At 37.5% G+C, this 24,591-nt stretch overlaps 1 protein-coding gene and 1 pseudogene across 4 annotated transcripts; one reads left to right on the top strand and one right to left on the bottom strand.

The window, feature by feature from the left end:
• Window positions 1-707: 707 nt before the first annotated feature.
• Window positions 708-22,916, bottom strand: Znf567 (zinc finger protein 567). Of its 4 annotated transcripts, XM_087191236.1 has the most exons (7): window positions 21,916-22,909; window positions 20,156-20,451; window positions 17,862-17,936; window positions 13,396-13,457; window positions 10,712-10,838; window positions 10,247-10,333; window positions 710-4,478 (listed from the first exon to the last, which is right to left on the bottom strand). In XM_087191236.1, exons 4-7 carry the CDS (start codon window positions 13,408-13,410, stop codon window positions 2,761-2,763), a joined length of 1,947 nt encoding a protein of 648 aa, XP_087047362.1. In that variant the 5' UTR covers window positions 13,411-13,457; window positions 17,862-17,936; window positions 20,156-20,451; window positions 21,916-22,909; the 3' UTR covers window positions 710-2,760. The 4 variants fall into 4 exon arrangements, with proteins under 4 accessions (XP_087047361.1, XP_087047363.1, XP_087047362.1 ...); XM_087191235.1 differs by lacking the exon at window positions 10,712-10,838 and having other exon boundaries at window positions 708-4,478; window positions 21,916-22,916; XM_013077418.3 differs by lacking the exon at window positions 13,396-13,457.
• On the top strand, window positions 2,555-2,680 carry LOC147824010 (U2 spliceosomal RNA; annotated as a pseudogene).
• Window positions 22,917-24,591: the final 1,675 nt, after the last annotated feature.

The following is a 24,591-nucleotide window of genomic DNA, read 5'->3' on the forward strand; positions in this document are numbered from 1 at the left end:
CTTACTATTCTCACAGATGTTGTAGAAGTTACTGTCTTGCTAAAGAGTAAGCATATCTGCCCTTGTTCCCCACTTTAAGGAGAAAGCATTGTATCTTCTCCATTTATATAAGGCATTCTCGCTGGAAGTATGGAGTACATGTCTTTAACCTGTTGTGAAGTTTCTGTTCTACTTCTAAGCTCCTGATAGCTTTTACCATGAACAGCTGTAGAATTTAGTCCAATACTTTTTCTCCAACTAGTGACAGGATCATATGGCTTTTTCCTTTCCTCTGTTAAAATGATGACTTTTGGGGGTGGATCTTCCAATGCTGAACCAACACTGCCATCCCTATAGCAAAACCACTTTCTACATCCTGCCAGATCTGACTTCTAATAGTTTGTTTTGTTAAACAAATTTCTATCTATGTTCATACTTTTTTCTTCTATTATCTTTATCCAGTTTTAGGATTAGCACAATGTTGAGTTCCTAAAATGAGGGGAGAAGTGTTCCTTTTTTCTGCTTTGTTTGATATAATTTATCAGTTAAAATGTTTATGAGCCTGCTGTTGTCATATAGGTAGTAGGTTTTCAAGCTAGGAATATACTTTCTTTAATAGGTGCTATTCAAATTTTATACTTCCTCCAGAGTTAGTTTCATTAATTTGTCTTCCAAGGTACTTCTTAGAAGTTGTCAAATTTATTTCAAAAATGATTTTTGTAATATGCTTTCTATATCCTTTTAAATTCTGTAAAATCTGTGGTAATGTCTCCTAGATCTTAATATTGTAATTTAAAAAATGTACAACTGATATTGTGTAACAGGAAGAAAAGGTCTAAAAGAGCAGGGGAATTGTGAGGGGTAGGGGAAGGGAAAAAAGGGAAAGAAAAAATATGAGAAGAAAGAAAAATGGAAACAAGGTCTTTGCAAATAGGGAAGCCTGGAGGGGGTGAAGGGAGGGCAAGGGAAGGGGAAAAAAATAAGAACCAAGATGCTCATGTAAAGGTACAAGATCCCAATGATGAATGTAACTATTTTATACCAAAAATGTACCAATAAACTTAATGGGGGAAAAAAAAAAAAGAAGTTATGGTCTTACCAGTTTCCTAATTCTCAAATATAGCATCTCTGCAGTGATTGATTTATTTGGGATTTTTAGAGTCCATATTTCCTGTGAGATAGATTAAGATATAAAAGGTTTATTTTATATGGATATTTTTCATAATTTTCTTTGCTGCAATTATACTCTCAAATTTTACTCACCTATTGCAGTTGTCAACATCCCTTTCTCTGGTAAGAACTGCTTGTTGTTGAATAAGCTATAACCTATGACTAAAAGCATTCCTACAATCATGAGATCTCTACTATTTTTCTGCAGTATGAATTTTATTTTTTTTATTAAATTCTTTTATTGGTACATTGTAGGTATACAACACAATTACATTTCTCATTGGGAATTGTACCTTTACATAATGCATCTTGGTTCTTATTTTTTCCCCATTCCTAACCCTCCCTTCACGCCCTCCACCCTTCCCTATTTACAAAGACTTTATTTCCATTTTTTCCATTTCTCATCATTTTTTCTTTCCCTTCTTTCCTTTCCCCTGCCCCTCCCACTACCCCTACCCCTTTGGACCTTTTCTTCCTATTTTGCATTATAGTATGAATTTTTTTCTTGTTAAGGGTTGAGTGACAACTAAAGGTCTTCCTACATTTATTGCACTCAGATAGGATCTCATAATTATTAAATTATAAGGTTTCTTTTCAGTGAAAATTTTTATTTAAATGAGTGGCAAAGATTTTGTTATATTAATTGTATTTGAAGTTGCCTCTGTCCAAAATGAATCATGTTGAGAAAGGTATGAGATGTTTGGCAATATCTATCATAACTAAAAAGACAAATATAGCCTTGGATGAGTAATTCCAGCATTAGGTATAAAATCAACAGAAATAAATAACTATACACCAAAAGACATAACCAAGAACATTTTACTATAACAGTTATAAAAAAAACATGTATCCAATTATAGGATAAACAGTAGTATATTCTTAAAATGGAATAGTATAGAAAATGAATACACTACTGCCAACATGCAATAATGTACAAATCTTTAAAAAATGTTCAGTGAAATAAAGCAGGGCAGAAAATAATTCATGACCTGAATACACACACACACACACACACACACACACACACACACACACAAATTTTGAAAAACATGCAAAAACTGGGCCGGGGATTTAGCTCAGTGGTTACAATGCCTGCTGTGTAAGTGCAAGGACCCGAGTTGGATCTCTGGTACCAAAAACAAACAAACAAACAATAAAAACATGCAAAAACTATAAGACAAGGAAGTAGTCATCTTTGGGGAAATAATAAGTAACTACAGTTTATTATACAGAATGCAATGAGAGTTAGAGTTCATTGCTTTTGTTTTCTCTTATAGAGCTTAATTCTGATAATCTTGTAACTTGTGTATTATATAAATATTTTTTAATAAAGCATTTGAGTCAGCAGGAACAGATAAAAACTTTAGTTTTATACATGATTAAGTTCAATAACAATGATCATATTATTGCTTCTCGGCCTTTTGGCTAAGATCAAGTGTAACAATGATCATATCCTTTTCTTATGCTCAGCAACAGTAGTTAGGTAGTGCGAATTTAATAACTATTATTACATTTGTGATTAAAATCACATGAACATGTTTAAGCATGGGTTTCTTTTTAAAATTAAAGGATTACAATAGCTTGGAAAGGCTTCACAAATTCCTTCATTTATTATATTTCCAAGTTTTCTCCCTTATGAGTTCTCTGATGGACAATCAGGTTTCTTTTATAACTGAAGGACTTACCACATTCATTACAAACATAAGGTTTTTCACCTGTGTGAGTTCTTTGATGAACAATGAGATTTGTCTTCTGGCGGAAACACTTTCCACATTCATTACATTTATATGGTTTTTCTCCTGTGTGAGTTCTTTGATGATGAATCAGATACGACTTCCTGCTAAAGGCTTTCCCACACTGAGGACACTCATAGGATTTCTGCCCTGTGTGTATTTTTTGATGTACAGTGAGGGTTGCCTTCTGGCGAAAGGTCTTCCCACATTCATTACAGATGTAGGGTTTCTCCCCTGTATGAATTCTCTGGTGTAGATTGAGATTTGTCTTCTGACTGAAGGATTTCCCACATTCATTACATTCATATGGTTTTTCTCCAGTATGAGTTCTGTGATGATCAATGAGGTATGCCTTCATCCTGAAGGCCTTTCCACAGTGAGGACATTCATAAGATTTCTCTCCTGTGTGCGTTCTCTGATGTGCTATAAGGGTTGTCTTCTGGCGGAAGGATTTTCCACACTCATTACAAATATAGGGTTTCTCCTCGTTATGAGTTTTCTCATGAAGAGCAAGAGTTGTCTTCTGGGAGAAGGATTTCCCACATTCATTACAAATATAAGGCTTCTCCCCTGTATGAGTCCTCTGGTGTACAGTAAGGTTTGCCTTCTGATGAAAGGACTTCCCACATTCTTTACAAATATAAGGTTTTTCTCCTGTATGAATTCTTTGATGTAAAGAGAGAGTTGTCTTCTGGCGGAAGGATTTCCCACAATCATTACACACATATGGTTTCTCTCCAGTGTGTGTTCTCTGATGACGAATGAGGTGTGACTTCAATCTGAAGGCATTCCTACATTGTGGACACTCATAGGACTTCTCCCCTGTATGTGTTCTCTGATGATCAGTGAGGGCCGTCTTTAGGCGAAAGGATTTACCACATTCATTACAAACAAAGGGTTTCTCTCCTGTGTGAGTTCTTTGATGGTCAATGAGATATGACTTCCTCCTAAATGCATTTCCACACTGATGACACTGATAGGGTTTTTCCTCTGTGTGAATTCCCTGATGAAGAATCAATACTGACTTCCTGCAGAAAGATTTCCCACATTCAGTGCAGGTATGTTTTTTTTCAGTATTGGTTGCTCTTCTCTTTTTATTATACACAGATGGGTTTTCCCCTCTGTGTACTCTATTAGGTGTAATTAAGCCTCCCCTATTAAGGACTGGTATTCCACAATCATTATGTGCAAATGACTGTGTTGGAGTTACCATCTTCTGATACTGCATAATCACATCATTGTGACTAGAAGTCCTGCCATTTTGATTATGGGATTTGATTTCAGGATGATGTGTTTCTTGCTTAGTATTAAGGAATGATTTCTCATATTCATTATACTCATTAAGTCTTTTTCTTGCAGGGCTTAGATTACTGATTATTAATTCTGAAACATTTTCCAAAGTCTTTCCATAAGCATCATATTTAGGAGGTAGATTTTTTTGATTAACAGGCTTTTTGACTAGGGTAAATGTCTTTTCATATACATTACTCTTCTCTTTTATCAGTTTTTTGTGGTTAATGCATACAACTGATCTAGAATACTTATCTTGGTGTTCCTTGAATTTCATTAAAAAGTCTTCAGCTTTCCAGTTTTCTTCTAGAAAAACATTAATAACAGTGTCAATTTTCACACATTTGTTAGGGAATAGAATTATATGAGAATCTAGCATATGAGGCTAAAAGAGACCCAGAACAAATTACATCCTACCTACCAGACAAACAAACAAACAGAATCTAAACAAAACTGCTTCAGTGTGGGAAAGAATGAAAAAAAAAAAAAGAAACAACAAATACTTCTTTTTTTTGAGACAGGGTCTTGTTATGTAGTTTATGCATGTGTTGAACTATGTAGCCCAGGGCTGGGGATGTAGCTCAGCAGTGCCAAGCCTGCCTGGCAAGCACAAGGCCCTGAGTTTGAGTCCCGGTGCTGGGGAAAAAAAAAAAAGAGTCCACTGTATCTTACACTGAAAGCTGGAGACCTAAGAGAGCGGGAAGGGGTATTATAAAAAAGCAAAAATATAAATACTGGCTATTAATATTTATATTACTAGTATTTATATTAGTATTATAGAGGGGTAGAAAATAAAGATAAATAAAACCTATAGAGTGTAGCAAAGGCTGGCCTTGAACTCACAGCAATTCTCATACCTTAGCCTCTTGAATGCTGGGATTACAGGCATACACTGCAGTGCTGGGGATTGATTCCAGGGCTTTTACACTGATTTATATCCCCAGTCCATTTTTAATTTTTATTTATTTTTGGTTTATTTTTAGTTTATTTTTACTTTTGGTACCAGGGATCAAACTGGTATCTGCAACTTGTGAGACAGGTGGCAAAACCACTGAGCTAAATCCCTGGCCCATTTTTTGTTTTTAATTTTAAGACATGGTCTAACTGCTAAGTTGTAGAGCTGGGCTCAAACTTGCAGTCTTTCTACTTCACCCTCCCAGGGTACTGGGATTATAGGCATGTGCCACCACGCCTGGCTTCTAATCCTTTTTGTGCCTTAAAGAACTTAAAAGTAAAACAAACTAAGAAGTTATAGAATGGAAGAGGGATTGATGGTTGGAAAAGTAGATTCAGAGATAATGAAATGAATCAATCACAGGCATTAAACTGTAACACGGAAAAAATTTAAAGAAATGTTTGTTCAGGGAAAAATACTGAAAGGATTATTTTTGCAGGACATAGATCATTTACACTTTTATACATGCATCCCTAGATTACTGTTATAAAACACTGCTTATTGTTCCAATTATTTACCTTTTTCATGTAGCTGTCATTGGGTAACCTTTTTAAGTATCAATTTCTTTGTTTTTAGAAAAATAATCCTACTGGGCCGGGGATTTAGCTCAGTGGTAACATGCCTGCCTTGTAAGCGCAAGGTCCTAAATTCAATCCCTGGTACCACACAAAAAATAAATAAATAAATAAAAATCCTACAATCTAGTTTCTAATCTTTCAAATACCTGGGAATCATTTTCTCATGTAATGAAAAAACTAGGAAAATATTTCTAAGGAGAAATTTAAAAACTGGAGAATATTCTACTGCTGTATTCAGATTGCTGCTAAGTTGATTTTTTCTTTTTTGGTACTAGGGATTGAACAGAACCTTGTGCTTATGAGGCAGGCATGGTGCCACTGAGTTAAATCCCTGGCCCATAAGTTGATTCTTTTTTTTTTTTTTTTTGGTACCAGGGATAGAACTCAGGACCTTGTGCTTGCAAGGCAGGTGCCAGAACAACTGAGCTAAATCCCCAGCCCTATAAGTTGATTCTTTTACAGTTGTTCAATAATAAAATACTTGTGACCACTGAAACTATTTTTTTCAGATACTAACTTAGCTCAAGTCTTTCTCCAATGTAGTTAATATTCCTTTATTCCAGTTTTTCCCATGATGGAACAGAAGGACCAGATTGTTCAATCTAATGGAACAATGTAAAAGCTAAGTGCAAAACTCTATTTCTTGCTTGAGTTCATTAACTCCAATATTAATACATACAAGAAATTATAAATGGGCTGGGGATTTAGCTCAGTGGTTTCGCCACCTGCTGTGCAAGCGCAAGGACCTGAGTTCGATCCCCAGTACAAAAAAAAAAAAGAAAAAAGAAATTATAAACAAAACTTTATATCAACCAGATTAACTTTTTATACTTATAGAAGTTTTTAGAGTTGCCCACAAATTTGACAAATATCACCCACAAAAAATAATTTTTGCTTCAGCCGGGCTTAGTCCTTACTACCTTATAAATACCTAATCATAAGCCTATGCTGGTATATTTAGTCAATTAACTTCCAGTCTTATTTCTATTCATGTTTAGAGATTCAAGGAAATGCCACTACTCTATGTTCTTAACCTAGACACTCTCTCTCCCACTCTCTCTCCCTCTCTCTCTCTCTCTCTCTCTCTCTCTCTCTCTGTTAGGTCTATTTCTTTAAAATTTGAATATAATTATGATCTAGAAAAGTTACTTTAACAGATTTTTTTTGGATGGTGGTGGTATTAGGAATTGAACCCAGAGCCATAGCACTGAGCTACATCTCCAGCCCATTTTATTTTATTTTGAGGCAAGGTCTCATTAAGTTGCCTAGATGGGATTTGAATTTACAATCTTCTTGTCTTATCTCCACAAGTGCTGGAGCATGTGCCACAGCTCCCAGCTTTAACAAATCTTTTAACAGTCTTGCACTTTGTCATAAATATTTCATGAAAAATGCAGACTTCATAATAATCCTTCTTTACAGAAAAGAATGCTTTATTTCCTATCTTCTTTTAATGCTTCTAAATTTACATTACTGTGTATCACAGATAGGTGCCGTTCAAGGCCAGCATAGGCAATTTAGCAAGACTCAAAATTAAAAAAAGGGATGTGGATCTAGCTCTGGGGTAGAGTGCTTCTCTATCATGCTTCAGTTCCTGGGTTTAATCCTAAAAAAGAATTACATGATATATACAAAAATTGTGTGTGTTTGTAGTATTATCAATACTATGTATTACTTTAATATGGAGTAATACCAATAGGTAGCACAGGAATTCAGAAAAATGAGAAGATATGTGACTTATTCAAGGAATAGTTCATGGAAAAGAAACCTGAGATCTGACTTAAAAAGAAATGTAGTATATGGGCAGTAGAACATAACACAATGAAAATTACTTATGTTATATGTCAAACCTTCCATTTGTGGAGAAAATTTGGAAGACTAGAAGGTAATGCCTGAGAATGCTAGAAAAAGAAAATAAAGAGGAAATTAGCAAGGATTTTCTACAAGAGAAAGCTGAAAAGTTTAGGTAAGGAATTATTGTGGTAGTTTTAAAAAAGAGAGATTTCAATTTCAACAATAATGTATTCTGTTGGAAAGAAACTATAAATTGAATGAATTAGGATAAAATTTATAAGAAAGCCAAACTGTACTTATAACAATGAAGAGATGAAGTAAGAGTTTTCCTAAAAATAGAAATTTCATTTGACCCAGTTATTCCCCTTCTAAGTATCTTCCCCAAAGAGTTAAAGACATCGTATTATAGGGATACATGCATATCCATGTTTAAAACAGCACAATTTATAATAGCTAAATCTTGGAAATAGCCCAGACTATATGCTCATCACGAGACAGTGGATAAAGAAAATGTGGTATTTGTATACAATGGTGTACTACTCTGCTATAAAGAAAGGCATGTGTAGGTAAATTGATGCAACTTAAGACCATAAAATTAAGTGCAATAAGAAACAGAAGCTTAAATATCTCATGATTTCTCTTATATGAGAAACTTAAGAGCAAAACAGTAGATACATAAGAAGTAGGGAGATCTTCACATGGCTGGGGGGAACAAGAGCCCAATGGAGGGAGAGGATAAGGAGCAGAAAGAAAGGCAATGGAAAAGAAAAGAATTGAAGGTGGGGGGAAATGAAGAAAATAGAGATTTTGCAAATGGGAAAGGGAACAAGAGTTGGAAAGAAAAGAGAAGAGAAGGAAGAGAAAAGAAAGGTAGGGGATAGAAAAAAGAGTGAGAAATAGAAAATGTATTATGTATATGTACCAACTCCCCATGATAATAGTAATCATTATGTACTACAAATGTGTACTAATAAAAAGAAAGAAAGAAATAAGAGTTTTCACTTTGTTTATCAGTAGGGAATGAGACTATACCAGAATGGCAAAGTATTTCAAAGGCTGATAAATATAATTATAAATAGATCCACAAGAAATAATGACAGTGACAGAAGATTCAGGCTGAAATCACTGCAGGAACAACATAATTTAGAAATAGACAATTGGAAAGAATTTTAAAGCTGAGAAAGCTGAGAAATTTTCATTTTGACATACTATCACAAAATACATAAGAGGACAGATGGTACTTCTGAGGAACTACAGTGGAGGTGGGAGAAGTGTGCTGACTACATTGATATTAATCATCTACATCAAGCAGAGATTAAAGTCTTAAGAATGGATGGGGTTATAATTTATTGGTTGATCCCCTGGAGATAAATTAAGAGAATTAAGACTAAGAGTACAAGCTAGGTGTGGTGGCACATGCCTGCAATCCCAGCACTGGGGAGGTTAAGGCAGGAGAATCACTGAAGTTCAAGGCCAGCCCAGGCTACATGGTGAGTTCAGGGCTAGCCTGAACTGCATAGTGAGACCCTGTCAGCCCCCGCCCCCAAAAAAAAAAAACCCACAAAAAACAACTAAGAGTACAGTGCAAGAATATTTTTTAAAAATGTACATTATTTTGGTTAGGCAGTATTCAGGCAATAGGGCCACAGTGGTGAAAAAAGACCAAGTTGTTAATAACCACTCAGGGAATTAGGATTAGTTAGTGTTGTTTTCCCAAACCAAGTGTTGATTTTAGGATGATCAGCACTAAAAATGAACCACAAAGGCTTAAATGGGGAAAAAATGCTGTCTGTGGCATCAACCTGGGCCAAGACAAGTGAGGTTTTGGGTTTTTTTTGTACTGGGGATAGAACTCAGGACCTTGAGCTTGTGAGGCAGGTGTGGTGCCACTGAGCTAAGTCCCTGGCCTAGACAAGTGAGTTGAAAAATTCACAGGTATTTTTTTTTTTTAAGCAGCACTGGGGATTGAATCCAGGGCCTTCCCAGCCTTTTTTATTTTTTATTTTGAAAAGCGGTCTCACTAGGTTGCCCAGGCTGGGCTTGAACTTGCAATCTTACTGGCTCAATGTCCCACAGTGTTGAGCTTACAAATAGTTAATAGGTAGATCTATAGTGAGAATGGGAATTTAGACTTAGTGCACCAAAAAAATCTGAGGTATTATGAAGAAAAGTAAGGAAAGAAAACAGTAAATAGGGAAAACACCAATCAAGAATTTTTCTCTTTTTAAAGCATAGATGTAAAGAATCCCTGATAGAAATCACAATGGACTGAGAATGCTAGAAAAAGGACATAAATCAAGAAAAAGAGATCTGAAAGAAATGGGAAATATCTTTGGTAACACGAAGCAAACTACAAAAGACTGAATTTAAAGAGAGTAACTATTTAGAAGTCTGTTATTTTATTGGTTTTTTTTTGGTATTGGGGATTGAACTTGGTCCTTGCACTTGTTGGCCAGGTGGTGGAACCACTGAGTTAAATCCCGGGCCTTACTGTTGTTTTTTTTTTGGTACCAGGGATCGAACTTAGGACCTTGCACTTGCGAGACAGGCAGCAGAACCACTGAGCTAAATCCCCGGCCCTGTTGTTGTTTTTTAAAGAAAGGAATCTTGCTATATTCCCCAGACTGGCCTCAAATTGCTGGCCTCTTAAAAATATTCCTAAAACATTTCAAATGTACTACCTACCACCTGATTCCTTTAAGATTTACTTTCCACTAGTTTTCACCTATCTGAAGTCAAAAACTCACTTAAGCAGGCACGATTTGCAAATGATGTCCATGGCTCTTCTCCTCGTTCCAATTTGAGGATCACATCAGGTTTGGTCATATCACACCCTGATAAGGGAAAAGAAGACTTAAATTGGTTGAGCTTCAATACCTTGGAAAGATGAGTAAGGGAGAGGGGAGGGTGGGGAGGAGAAGGGGAAGTAAAAAGAATTAAGATATATTATGTACATGTACCAACTCCTCATGATTAACGAAATCATGATGTACTAATAAAAATAAAAAAAATAAAGATAAGTAAGGTGTATGTATGTTCCGTACTGCAAAATAAGATTCTCGTATTTGCTACATTAAACTTAGCACCTTGTACTAGGCAAGAGAAGACAGTCACTTTTCTGCTAACCAAAAGCTATTTATCACCTTTTATCCTTGAAATTCAAGATGAAACATACTTTAGACACTTTGAGAGCATGTTTCAGTTTTCCTTACCCACAGAGATGAGGTGGTAATAGTTTTCCAACATCACATCCATGTACAGAGTCTTCTGAGCAGAATCTAGGTGCTGCCATTCCTCCCAACTAAAGTCCACAGTCACATCTTTGAATGATACTGATCCCTGCAATGGATTGGGACTGTGGTCAAACCAGGCTGACTAGACACTGAGGATGACTTTTGACTCTGCTTCTCTGCGGCCTTCATATAAAAAAAATGTACAAAAAAACCTATCACTTTCCCTGTTTTGTTATTCATATTATAGGGGAATCAATAATGCAAGGTAGAAATACCTGCTGCTGATTATTTATTTGAGACATGGTCTCGCTATACAGTTTAGGCTGGCCTTGGACTCACTATGTAGTCCAGGCTGGCCTCCAAATTACAGCGATCCTGCCTCAGCCTTTCAAGTGCTGGTACTACAGGCACATGCCACCATGCCTGGCCTGGATTTTTTTTTTGGTACTGGGGATCGAACTTAGGACCTTGTGCTTTCGAGGCAGGTGCAGAGCACTGAGCTAAATTCCAGGCCCCTGGCCTGAATTTTTAAAATGTACTCTAAAAATATTTACTGTGAAGTCACTTGATGTCCCACACCTATACTGGTTTACAGGGAGACAAAAAAAAAAATACTGTTCTTGCTCAAGAGAAGTACAGCCTCATACAGAGGTGTGTAACACATGAAAACAATACATGAAGCCACAAACCTGCAAGGTGTTACAGGTACAACAGAGACCTATATATAAGACACAGTGTATCAAAAAGATAAAACAATGTCTTAAGCATCACTCTGGAGGTAAAATTATTTCCCCCTTCAAAATAAATGTTTTATGCAGGAAGAAATGGTTCTAAAATGCATGATGGCATTTTCAGCATCTAGTAATGAGTAATTGCTCAGGAAAACTAAGGACACAGCTCAGTGGTAGAGTGTTTGCCTAGCATGTGCAGGGCCATGGGTTCAAAACACACACACAAAATTAATCTGTCTTTGATAACAGTTATAAAATCTAGATATTATATAATGAATAAAGGAAGTCTCTGGAAAAAAATCAGCAGGGAAAAATTGGACAGCTTTATCTTCAAAGAAAACAATTGCAATGGGAAAAAGCTATTAGTTTTGTGGCTTTTTGTTTGACAGTATCTGAAGGTGTGCAGCTCTCAAGGCAGAAAGCCACACATTATTTTCTCAAAGGTGACCAAGGAAAGAATTTAGAGTTAACAGATGGGCTGGAAACTTAGGTTAATTTTTTTTTTTTGAGACAGGGTCTCGCTATGTAGTTCAGGCTGGTCTTGAACTCACTATGTCACCTAGGCTGGTATAGAACTCTCACCAATCCTCCTGCCTCAGCCTCCCAAGTGCTGAGGTTACAGGCATGTGCCACCACACCTAGCATTTAGGTTAATTCCAGAAGTAAAAGAACTATATAAAGATGAGACTCAACATCTGAGTATAAACTGCCAACCCCCTGCCTAACAACTAAGCTATGCATGTATTAGAGAAATCACAGTGAGTTGAGCAGAAAACAGATGACAGAAAGAAACAAGAAAATACTTTTAAACAGAAGTATACCTAGTGAGACTCTAAAACTTCTGCTTTTTGACTAGTGACATTCCATAACCTGCTCATAGAGCAAGCAGAAGAAAACTGAAGCTTTACTGGATTGAGGCATTAGTACTTAGAGGTGACAAAGCAACAAAAGGTACTGCATAGGGATGAAACCCTAGAAGCAAGAGAATACACAAAGTAAGCCCCCAGGCCTGGCATGGTGTGCATGCCTGTAATCCCAGCACTTTGGAGGGTCGGAGGGTCGGAGGGTAAGATAGGAGGATCTCTGAGTTCAAGGCCAGCCTGGGCTAAAAGTGAGTTCAAGGACAGTCTGAACTACATAGCAAGAGCCTGTGTCAAAAAGCAAATAAATAAATAAGTAAATGAATAATGCCAGCCCCCAAATCTAAGTACAAAGACTCACTAACTCCTTGATTGAAAGTTAAAGTATATGAAAATAAGGTTGAACATACATGCCCTCAGAAAACTAGGGTAAAAAACAGCCGATGGAAGCTTAAAGAACCATCAGAGGTGCTGGTATGGTGTCGAATGTCTGTAATCCTAGCACTCTGGGAGGCGGAGGTAGGAGGATCACAAGTTTGAAAATGATGGTGAATTCCCCCCCCCCCCCCCCCCCGGTACCAGGGATCGAACTCAGGACCTTGTGCTTGCAAGGCAGGCGTGACACCACTGAGCTAAACTGCCTGACAACGGTGAATGTTTAGATTTCTTTTTTTTGTTTTACCAGTACATGTTTTTAATACATAATAAATACATTCATTGTGGTCACATCTTGATACTTTTTACTTCCCCCTTCTCCCTTGATTATTTAAATTTGAATTTTTTTTTTTGGTACCAGGGATCGAACTTGGGACCTTGTGCTTGTGAGGCAGGTGGTGGAACCACTGAGGTAAATCCCCGGCCCTCCAATTTTTTTTTTGTTTTTTGAGACAGGGTCTCATTATGTAGTTCTGGCTGGCCTTGAATTCACTATGTAGTCCAGGCTGGCCTCAAACTCAAGAGCTATCCTCCTGAGTGCTGGGATTATAGGCATGCTCCACCATGCCCAGCAAGTTTGAATTTTTTTTTTTACCATAAAAGACACATTACCATTGATCCACTTCAAAATACTCACTTTTGCTTTGAACATTGTTCTTGCCACATTCTGAAGCAATTTTGGAAGTCCTCTTTGGTGTCCTTATGAGGTATGATAAAAATACAGTGAATGTTGCTGCGAAGTATATCCAACAGAAAAGCAGGCTTGTAAAAATATTACAGTCTGGGGCCGGGGATTTAGCTCAGTGGTTCTGCTGCCTGCCTCGCAAGCGCAAGGTCCTGAGTTTGATCCCCAGTACCAAAAAAAAAAAAAAAATTACAGTCTGTCCTCATCCACCTTAGTCACTGGCTCTGGTACCATGCAAATTCTAACTCTTCCCCAAAGTCAAAATAACCATGAAAAGTAGATGTTTTGAATCAATTCAGGACATTCATTGAAGCCTCTACAACAGTGTAACTGAAGACACTAGTGAAAAATGACTTTCAGAACTGCTTCAGAAGTGGCAGGAAACATGGGGTAAGTGTGTTCAAAGAAGAGGGGTCATGTAGATGGGTACTAATGGCAATGTGTCTTTTACTGAAATTTTTTTATTCAGACACACCATATTTTTCCATCACACCTTGTACACACAATTTTATTCAACTAAAGTCTTGTATCTAGAAAACAAAGAATTTACACAAGAATGAGATAACTAATCTAGTTTAAAAATTTGCAAAAGATCTGAAACAACTCAGAAAAGATATATAAATAAATATAAGCAAATTAAAAAATGTCCATCAGCTTTAGACATATCAGGGAAATGAAAATTAAAACAATTAAACACATCTGCCAGAATAAGTAAAATTTAAAAGTGACTTTACCAAATGTTAGTGAGGATATGGAGCTACTGGAACTCTCATAAACTGACAGGGGGAATACAACACAGCACAACTGCTATACATACATTTGGCAGTTTCTTATAAAAATTAAACATACACTTTGTATACAAACCATACATAGAACACCTAAGCACTTACCCCAAAGAAAATGAAAAATTTCTACACCAGTGTTCATAAAAGCTTCATTCATAACAGTAAAAAACTATGGAATAATGTTTATCAAAAGGTGACTAGATAAAATGTGCTATATGCACACACTGGTGTAACTACTAAGAAATATAACACATGTACTGATACTTCTCCCTCTCTCTCTTTTCGGTATTGGGAATTGAACTCAGGGCCTTGCACTTGCCAGGCAGGTGCTGCACTGCTGGCCCACGAATGTACTGATATAAAGAATAAATATGAAGGCATTTCAAAAACATCATGTTGAGTTAAATAAGCCAAACATGAATGAACCTAAAGACAGAACATCAAAATATATGAAATAAAAACTAATGAAAGCGAAAAGAAAATAGACAAGGAAATACTGCCCCCACCAAGGCCTTATCTGTGTAGGCACTCCTCTACTGAGCTACATCCTCAATCCTCCCTGCTTCCTCCTACTTTTTAAGACAGGATCTAATATAGTTGCCCAGGGTGCCCTTAAACTTGCAAGTCTCCTGCCTCAACCTACCAAGCAGATGGCATTAGAGGTATGCACTACCACTTTCCTCTTTTAATTATTGCTATAACAAATACACTGAAATCATTAAGTATACAAAAAACTTTACCAACACAGCCAACCAGTTTGACTTCACTGATATTTAGAAAATACACATTCCCCCCAAGTACTGGGGATTGAACCTGCGGCCTTCACATGTCCTTAGCCTTCTTTAATTTTTTATTTTGTGACAGGATCTTACTAAATCACTAAGTTGCCCAGGCTGGGCTTGAACTTTCGATCCTCCTGACTCAGCCACCCAGAGTGCTGGGATTATAGGCATGTGCCACTACACCTAGCTAAAATATACATTCTTTACAAAGACACACAGAATACTCATCAAGTTAAACTATATTCTGTCCTATAAAAAAAAGTTCATAAACTCAGACTGAAATTATATAGAGTATGTTTTCTGATTACAACACAAGTAAACTAGAAATGAATCTGTAATGAAAAACTATCTGGAAATATCCAAATATTTCTACACCAAGGAAATTAGAAATTTTTTGTTTTGTTTTGTTTTTTTGTTTTTGAGACAAGAGTCTTGCTATACAGTTCAGGATGGCCTTGAACTAACTATGTAGCCCAGGCTGGCCTCAAACTTGCGGCGATCTAACTGCTTCAGCTTCCCAGGTGCTGAAAATAGAGGTGTGCACCACCATGCTAAGAACAAACTTTAAATCAATGATGTAAACTTCCTTCTGTAGAAGACCAGGAGAAGCTAATTAAATCCAAAGTATGAAAATGAAACAAAAAAGATGAAACAAACAAAAAGAAGTGAGGAAACAAAACATACAAAATCGATGAAAACAAAAGCTAGTATTCTGAAACAAATTGATGGAATTGATAAACCTGTAGCCAATAAAGAAAAAAGTGACAGACACAAATTACCAACAACAGGAATGAAAAGGGGCCATCGCTACAGATGGTACTAACAACAAAAGAATAAAACGTATATTTTGAACAACTTTATGCCACTATAATTTACAGTTTAGATGATGAAATGGACAGATTTCTAAAGAGATACAACCTCCAAAGTTTTCCAAATTAAAAACAATTGATAACCCGAATAGTGTTATGTTCTATTATAGAACTGAACCACTCACTAGTTTACCGTCTTGTAAAGAAACCTCCAGACTGAGATGGCTTCATTGATGAGTTCTAACAAACATTCAAGGAAGAAACAATTCCAATTCTATGCAAATTCTTTAGAAAATATTTTATCAGGCAGCACTACCCTGATATCAAATAGAAAAACTATAGACCAAATCCTTTATGAACCACAGACCAAAACTCTGTAAGTGTATTTGCAAATTCATCAACCAATATATACAAAAGTATTATATCACAACCAGATGGTGTTTATCCTAGGGCTAAGTTTAACATCTTAAAATCAATTATTATAATTTACCATAGTAATAGAGAAAATTTATATAATTCAACAACCACCAGATGGGGGGGTAGGGAAAGGAGATTGAAAATGATTAAGATATGATAAATATGTGTGCTAATTCCTCAAAACAAATATTACTACTATGTACTGCAAACACATACTAATTAAAAAAAATACCAATAAATGCAGGAAAATCTTTCGACAAATTTCAACACCCATTCATGATAAAAAATCATCAGCACACTAGAACTTCTTCAAGCAGATTTAAAAAGAAGAAAAACAAAAACCAATGAGGTTGAAGCTCAGAGGCACAGTACTTGCCTAGTATGTGTGAGACCCTAGGTTCAACCTCTAGCACTGCAAGAAAACCAAAACCAGTTGCATACTTGTAATCCCATGCTCAGGAGGCTGAGGCAGGAGGATCACAAGTTCAAGCACAGCCTGGGCATTTTATCGAGACTCTGTCTCAAAATAAAAATTTTAAAAAGGGCTGGGTATGTAGCTCAGAAGGGAGGCCCTGGGTTCCATCCACAGTACTGCAAAAGGAAGACAAAAAGAAAAGAAAGAAAAAAGAAAAAGAAAACCCAAACTAAAAACAAAAATCACTAACAGCTATTGTCATACTCAGTAGTGAAAGACTAATGCTTTTCGTCACAAGACAAGAATGTCTGTGCTCACAGTTTCTATTCAAAATCATATACTGAAGGTTCTAGACAATGTAGTAACCAAGCAAGACAGAAAAGAGTTACTATAATGACAGAGTTTAGAAAGGTCACAGGCAGGTCAATATAACTGTATTTTCATACGCTAGCAAAAAAATGGGAAATTAAATAAAAATATAATTTACAATAACATTTTAAAAAGTTCCAAGGATTAATATACACGAACATTTGTGTTTGCGGCTGATACAATGAAAACAACAAAATATACTGGGAGAACTTTCTATTTTTTTATTTTTTTGGTGCTTGGGATTGAACCCAGGGACTTGTGCATATGAGGCTACATCATAGTGAGCTACGTCACTAGGCATGCTGAGAGAATTTAAAGATATCTAAATTAAAGATGTGTACCATATTCTTGAGCTGGAAAGTTATATTATCGCTAATGATTACTGTCTTTGAATTTAAACTAATAAGCATTTTATTTATTATTTATTTTTGTTTGTTTTTTTGAGACAAGCTTGTCTCATTCAGTAATATATTTTCATTAATTCAAGGAAATACACTTTTGTCCCAGGATAGCTTCTGGAAGAACATTGAAAAAGTAGGAAATGGGGACCAACTTCCTGCAGGGGAAGATGGAAAGAAGGATTTAGGTGGAGAAAACCATATGCACAAATGTCTTTTTTTAAAAAAAACAAGCAACTGAGCACTATGGTGCAAGCCTATAATCCCAGCATTCAATAGGCCAAGGCAGGAGGATCACTGTAAGTTTGAGGGCAGCCTGGGCTACAGTGTGAGTTCAAGCCAGCCTGGACTACACAGTGAGACTCTGTCTCAAAAAACCAAAATAAACAAAGAAAACCATAAACCAAAATAACTTTCAGAAATGCGTACAGCCATCACCTCACCTGAGCCATGGTTCTGAGATTTGGAAGAGATGACCAGTCTTTCCTCTGGGCTTCTCTTTAGAAAAGGGGCAGTTCCTAAGACAGCAAAGACAAGACAAGGGAAGAAAAAAACCCACATGAGGCAATACATGCTTTATAGGTCTCCTGTAACTTATGACTCAATTAAAACTACTTCCACTTTTAGTCCTTGTTTATTCTGCACATCCTACATAAGTATGGGGGGGTATAATAAGTTAGACAAATCTTGTTTTATTTCCAAATTCTGAGACACAGGGTTTGGGGAAGCAGCACAGACCTGGGGACAAGCTCTTCTCCCTTCAAGCATCAGATTTCTCTCCTGAGCAGCCAACTGTTATTCACTATTCCCCTAAGCTGGTCTCTCTTAAGGGTCTCTCATTTACATTTACACTACCACTAGTAACATGAGAACAATCATCACCTCATCCCCTAAGGAACACTACTGATACACACTTTTATGTTTGCCTAATAGGAATAAAATGTGATTATAATTTTTAGTTTTATTATGAGAGAAGTTTCATGGTAAGTTAAAAGCATCTTTCATTTCTTGAATGTAGGTCATTTCATTTTTCTCTCAGGTTATTTTTATCCTCTAGATTAGATCTTTTTTAAAGGAAGGAAATTTATCCTTTTATGGTGTATGAGTTGCAGATGATTTTTTAAAGTTTCTCATTTGACTGTTTTTCTCACACAAAAATACAATTTAAGGGCTGACTGAGGGTATAACACAGTCTTAGGACCATGCTTGCCTAGAATGAATGAGGTCGTAGGCTCAATTTCCAGAAATGCAAAAAGAAAAATTAGAAATTATTTTGGGTTTGGTGATACAGCTGAGTGGTAAACCACATGCTTAGCATGTACAAGGCTGAGTCCAATACTCAGGACTTAAAAAAAAAAGTTTACCCGTATGGTTAGTACCACCAGCTATTCAATAATCTGGGGCTGGGGATTTAGCTCAGTGGTATCGTGCCTGCCTCGCAAGCACAAGGCAGTGAGTTCAATCCCTCGTACCAAAAAAAAAAAAAAATCTGTATTTCCCTCACTCATCAAAACCATCTTTATCGTGTACTTTACTTTCTTCATATGCAATACATGAGTAGATCTGGTTATATATTTATTTAATTCCATTGATCTGTTCATGTAAATACGTAGTTATTACAGGGGTTTCTGGTGGTATTGTTTATTTTTTGAGACAGGCTTTCATTATGTAGTTCAGTCTTGCCTTGAACTTACTATGTAACCCAGGCTGGCCTCAAACTCATGGCAATCTTCATGCCTCAGCTTCCCAACTTCTGGGATTACAGGTATGTGCCACAACAGGCTTATGCCAGTTTTAAAACATTTTTATATCTACTAAAACTATTCCCCCTTTGATTATTTTTCTTTCAGGATTTCTGTTTGTTCATTATCTCCTAAGAATTTTAGTTCAAAAATTTTACTGAGGGCCGGGGATTTAGCTCCATGACTCCGCTGCCTGCCTTGCCAATGCAAGGTCCTGAGTTCGATCCCTGGTACAAAAAAAAAATTTTTTTTACTGGTACTGGATTCCACTTAAATGAGAGCTCTGTTATTTTATCATGTTGTATTTTGTCTTTTTAGTCAAGTCTTAATTTTTAATTTATTTTTTATTTTTTCAAGTCTTAATTTTTAAATGTGCTTTTTCTGGAACACATCATGCAATTCCTAGAGTTGTTTCCTTTGTCATATTTTTGGTTTTGGTACCAGGGATTGAACTCACGACCTTGCGCTTGCAAGGGAGTTATGGTGCCACTGAGCTAAATCCCCAGCCCCCTTTGTCATATTTTTGATGGTCAGTGTACATATAATCTTTTTTCCCCACAGTTTTCTGATATTTTGATATCAGCTATTGGTTGTTTACTATGGGTTTTCTGTTGTCACTGTTCATTTTCACAAGGATGGTAACTTACAAATCTGCCTCAGTCTCAACTCATATTCCAAAGAGGGTGAGTGAAACAAAATTCAGAATCCTTCATTCTAAAATAGGGTCTTCTAAAGCTGCTGGCTAAAAAGTTTTGCTATCATTAATATAACTCCTTATAAGAGGCTGAGAGAAGAATGACTCTTTAAGAAAGTAAATTGTTTCTTGAAACCTGTTTTCCAGGGGGAAGAAAAATGGGTGCTTCTTCATAACAAACAAGGGGTCCCTCACAGCTTGATGTCACTAGCAACTGAAGTGCTAAGAGAGAATTCTTGGCCAAAATGTACATATTCCTAGGACATGGGAGGGCAAGGTGATCTAGGAGGATAATTCTCACCTTAAACCTAGATGAGGACCCCATGGATGGAGACTATCTGGGTTGTTATGGATCCTATCCAAGAAGACTGACTGGGCCATCAAGATTCACCAGAGCAAGTGGGCCACTGCATGCTTGGAGGAAGCACTGAGGCAGCAGGTGGAAAAGAGGCTGTGTATCTGGAAGTTGACAGAAGCAGGTTCTCTCAGAAGATAAGAGATGACTTTCACTAAATTATAGTTGGCCTCCTCTTGTCCCTAACTTCTGACTTTTCTTCTTTCCCAGCTCCTAATCCATTTGAACTGGAGATTAGTCACCTATAGGAGTAAAGAGGAGACAAAATAGAGATTGGGGAATTAAGAGAAAAAACTTGATCATTAACCTTTCACACTGCAGACTTCTAGCAGGAAGAAAAGTTTTTGCCTTTGCTTTTGCTATGTAGTTCAAGTTGCCCTTGAACTCACTATGTAGCCCAGGATGTCTTGATCTCACAGAAATCCTCTTGCCTCAGCCTCCTGAGTGCTGGGATTATAGATGTGTGCCAACATGCCAGGAAAGAAAGATTTTTGCTTTTAAAACAAATTTGAAATTTGATTTCTTTAGTCAACATTTTAATTAGCTAAGTGAATTGAGGCTGATCTTGTTTAAATGTTCAAAAGATTTCATTATCTTAAGAATGTGAAATTATTGTATTTCCCAGGAATTCATCCAGCAGAAGAAAAAAAAATCGCCCAAAATAGAAATTTTGACAGTGGCAGTTAAAGGATAAAGTTTTTGTTTTGCAATACTGGAGACTGAGCATAGGGCCTTTGCACAGAGCTGTATCTTCAGTTCTTTTATTAAAATTTGAAACAGCATCTCACTGAATTGCTCAGGCTGGGTTTGAAGTTGGCAAACCTCTTGTCTCAGCCTTCCAGAGGTCAAGGATTACAGGCATGCACCACTATGCTTGGCACCTGAAAATTATTTTTATCTCCACCTCTTATTTGTCTAATTGCCACATAGTCAAATTCTACAGGCATGTGAAATGGCCAATTTTCAGAAAACCTAAACAATATGTATCTAAGTAGTCAGCACCCAGTTCATTCACACAATGAGCCACATTAAGTTATCATGGATTGCTGCACACAAAATACTACAAAAATGAGACACAGTCACAATTGTATCACCCACCACAGTCATAATCTTGTAGCCCCCAAATCAGGTGCAATATCAGAGCCATAAGATACTTTTTTCTATACAAAGTATCAAAAATACACTGATAATTCCGTCTCTTCTCCAAATTCGCACCTTCTAAAACACAAATGAACGCTCATCTTTTTTAAAATTTAGAGCCTCGTAAAGACCCCCTCACTTTCTTAAATAATCAGCTCCACATCACCTTAAGTAACATATGCTCCCCCACCCACAAAGACAGGCACAAAAAGCCACTCAAATCTCGCGCCTGTTGTGTGCCAATCTGCACTCCATACTCTGGGATTTCATGGTAAAGGGGAGGAAAAAAATACAGAATTCCTGCCCTTGCTGAGCTCACACTAGCCTCGGGCTCCAGGTACCCCTTTCGGTGCTCCCAGACTGGAGCTCCCGGGTCCTAGGTTTTTGCTTCCTTCCAAGTCTTTTCTGGGGCCTGTACTCTCCCTTCCCTCTTCGTCTTCCTCGGCCCAGGTGTTTTTTTTTCTTTTCTTGTTTTTTACCCTAGCTCCTGCCTCCCTCTTCGACCTCCCCAACGGGTCCCCACTATCACCCCGACCCTTCGCGCCTGGACTAACCACTCGCCTCACCTTCGGGCACTGGCCGGCATTCCGCGCCTGCGCACTCCCGAGAAGTCCCTGTCTCCCAGGGGTCTCCGCGGCGTGTTCCTCTGGACCTCGGTCTACGCGCGCCTTCTTGACATCCGGGCTTTTCCCTCCTTGAACTACATCTCCCACAGACCCCCAGGCCGCTTTCGAACTTTGATAGCGGATTCTACATTTAAATCTTTGCCGCCGTCTGTCTGGCTCCAAGGGATGACCTGAGTCTGGGTCCAAGAGACGATGTGATAAAGCAACCCTGACTTCACAGGATTCGTGGACCCTGGAGCTCAGATCTATGTATGCCTGTGTGAGTGTGTGTATGGCTACGAGGAGGCATGAGTGTGATTGTCGGGTACCTGCTCGGATGCGGGAGCTTTTGGGTGACAGCTGTGATGTGGGGTATGTGACACTGTGGGATTTGAGAACATCCATCATATGACATTTCTTCTGTGACCTACTGTGATGGAAGAGACTTTTAATTCTGTGATGTTGACTGTTGTAAGGGGTAGAGTTTTCTTTCCGCAGTTCTAATTTTGGGACTAAGGAGGTTTTTTTGTTTGTTTTTGTTTTTTGTTTTTTGTTTTTGGTACTCGGAACCTTGCGCTTGCGAGGCAGGCGCCAGAACCACTGAGCTAAATCCCCGGCCCCGAGTGTTTTTGAAGGAAGATTTTCCTTATAGGATATCTGTGCCTGTGAAGACTACAATCGACATATATGGTAAAGAGGATCGCTTTGATAAGAAGGATGGCTTGATTTGTCTTCATCAGGCCACCCCCACTTCCACTGCCCAGCCTGGTATAGGTGGAATAGGTGGGTGAGTCCTGCTTAAGGAGCCAGTATTAGGTTGAGTGTTCCTTGGGATCTGTACCCTTGAATTCCCTGATGCTTCTTTTTTCCTCCAGCTTTATAGCTTTGTGGGCTCCAGCTGCAGAGAAATGATCAACCAAAAGGAAGTCAGGTATTTGAATGGTAGAATACAGGCTGGAAACAAAAGGCACAAACCTGTTTTTTTTTTTTTGGTACCGAACTCGGGTTCTTGAGCTTGCGCCGCAGGCAGCGAAACCACTGAGCTAAATCCCCGGCCCCACAAACCTGTTTTTTGGAAAGAGGATTTTAGAGTTGGAAGTGACCCTTAGGCAGAATTCTATCAAGACATAAGAGAATCTAGGAATAGTATTTCTTCTTTGGAGGATCTCTCTTGGAAAGTCTCTGAGGTCAAGTCCCACGTTTCAGAAACACATCACTCTCAGAGCTATCTCCCCAGGAATCTGCAGTGAATTTAGCTTCCAGCTCAGGGTATCAGTGACTTTGGCCTTTCTCTTGGATATTCAGAAATGTGTTAGCAGTACTGTCATTTCCCTTTTACTGCCTGAAAATTAACAATAATTTTGACTCCATTATAATAAATTAGTTTTGTCTGGAATTGAAATTTATATAAATGGAATCATACAGCATATAATCTGCATACAGGCACCTTGCTTAACATTGTATCTCTTATTATAAAGGTACTGGGAATTGAACCTGGGGCCTTCTTTTTTTTTTTTCCTTAAATTCTTTTATTGGTACATTTTAGGTATACAATACATTTACATTTATCATTGGGAACTTGTACCTTTACATGATGTATCTTGGTTCTTGTTTTTTCCCCATTCCCCTGCCCTCCCTTCACCCCTTCTACCCTTCCCTATTTACAAAGACTTTGTTTCTATTTTTTCCTTTTCTCATATTTTTTCCTTTCCCTTCTTTCCTTTCCCCTACCCCTCCTACTTCCCCTACCCCTTTGGACCTTTTCTTCCAATTTCACATTATCAATTCTTCATTTTAATCCTTATTTACACTTTCAGTTTCTCACACCACAGAAACTATTTGGTATTTACACTTGTGTGTCCTATTTATTTCACTTAAGAGTATAACCTCAATGTGTATCCATTTAGCTATAACTGTCTCTAGTTTGTCATCCTTTACGGCTGAGTAGTACTCCATTTTATAAAAAAACACATCTTCTTTATCTAGTCTCCAGTTGATGGGCACTTGGGCTGTTTCCAAGCTTTAGCTATTACAAACTGTGCCACTATAAACATGGGTGTGCATATATTGCTGTGATAGGATTCTTCTAATTCTTTTGGGAAGATACCCAGGAGAGGAATACCTGGGTCAAATGGGACCTCTAGCCCTAGTTCTTTGAGGTATTGCCATACTGATTTCCACAGTGGTTGCACCAGTCTGCACTCCCACCAACAATGGAAAAGGGTTCTTTTCTCCCCACAACCCCGCCAACATTTGTTATTGGTTGATTTCTTGATAGCAGCCATTCTTTGTGGGGTGAGGTGGAATCTCAGTGTTGTTTTCATCTGCATCTCTCGAATGACCAGTGATATTGAACATTTTTTCATATGTTTATTTGCTGCTTTTATTTCTTTGTCTGAGAAATGTCTGTTCATTTCAGATACCCATTTTTGAACTGGGTCTTTAAATTTGGGTGGTCTGATTTTTTTAAGTTCTTTATATATTCTAGATAGTAGTCCTTTGTCTGAGGTACAGCTGCTAAAAATTTTTTCCCACATTGTATGTTGTCTCTTAGCTCTGTTGGTGGTTTCTCTTGCAGTTCAGAAGCTTTTTAATAAGATGAGATCCCAGTTGTTGTTTTTTTTTTTTTTTGGTACT

This window comes from Heterocephalus glaber, unplaced genomic scaffold (genome assembly GCF_053883595.1).
Source record: "Heterocephalus glaber isolate CG9 unplaced genomic scaffold, H.glaber_assembly_v1.0 deba00001561, whole genome shotgun sequence".
In the NCBI taxonomy this organism is placed as follows: Eukaryota; Metazoa; Chordata; class Mammalia; order Rodentia; family Bathyergidae; genus Heterocephalus; species Heterocephalus glaber.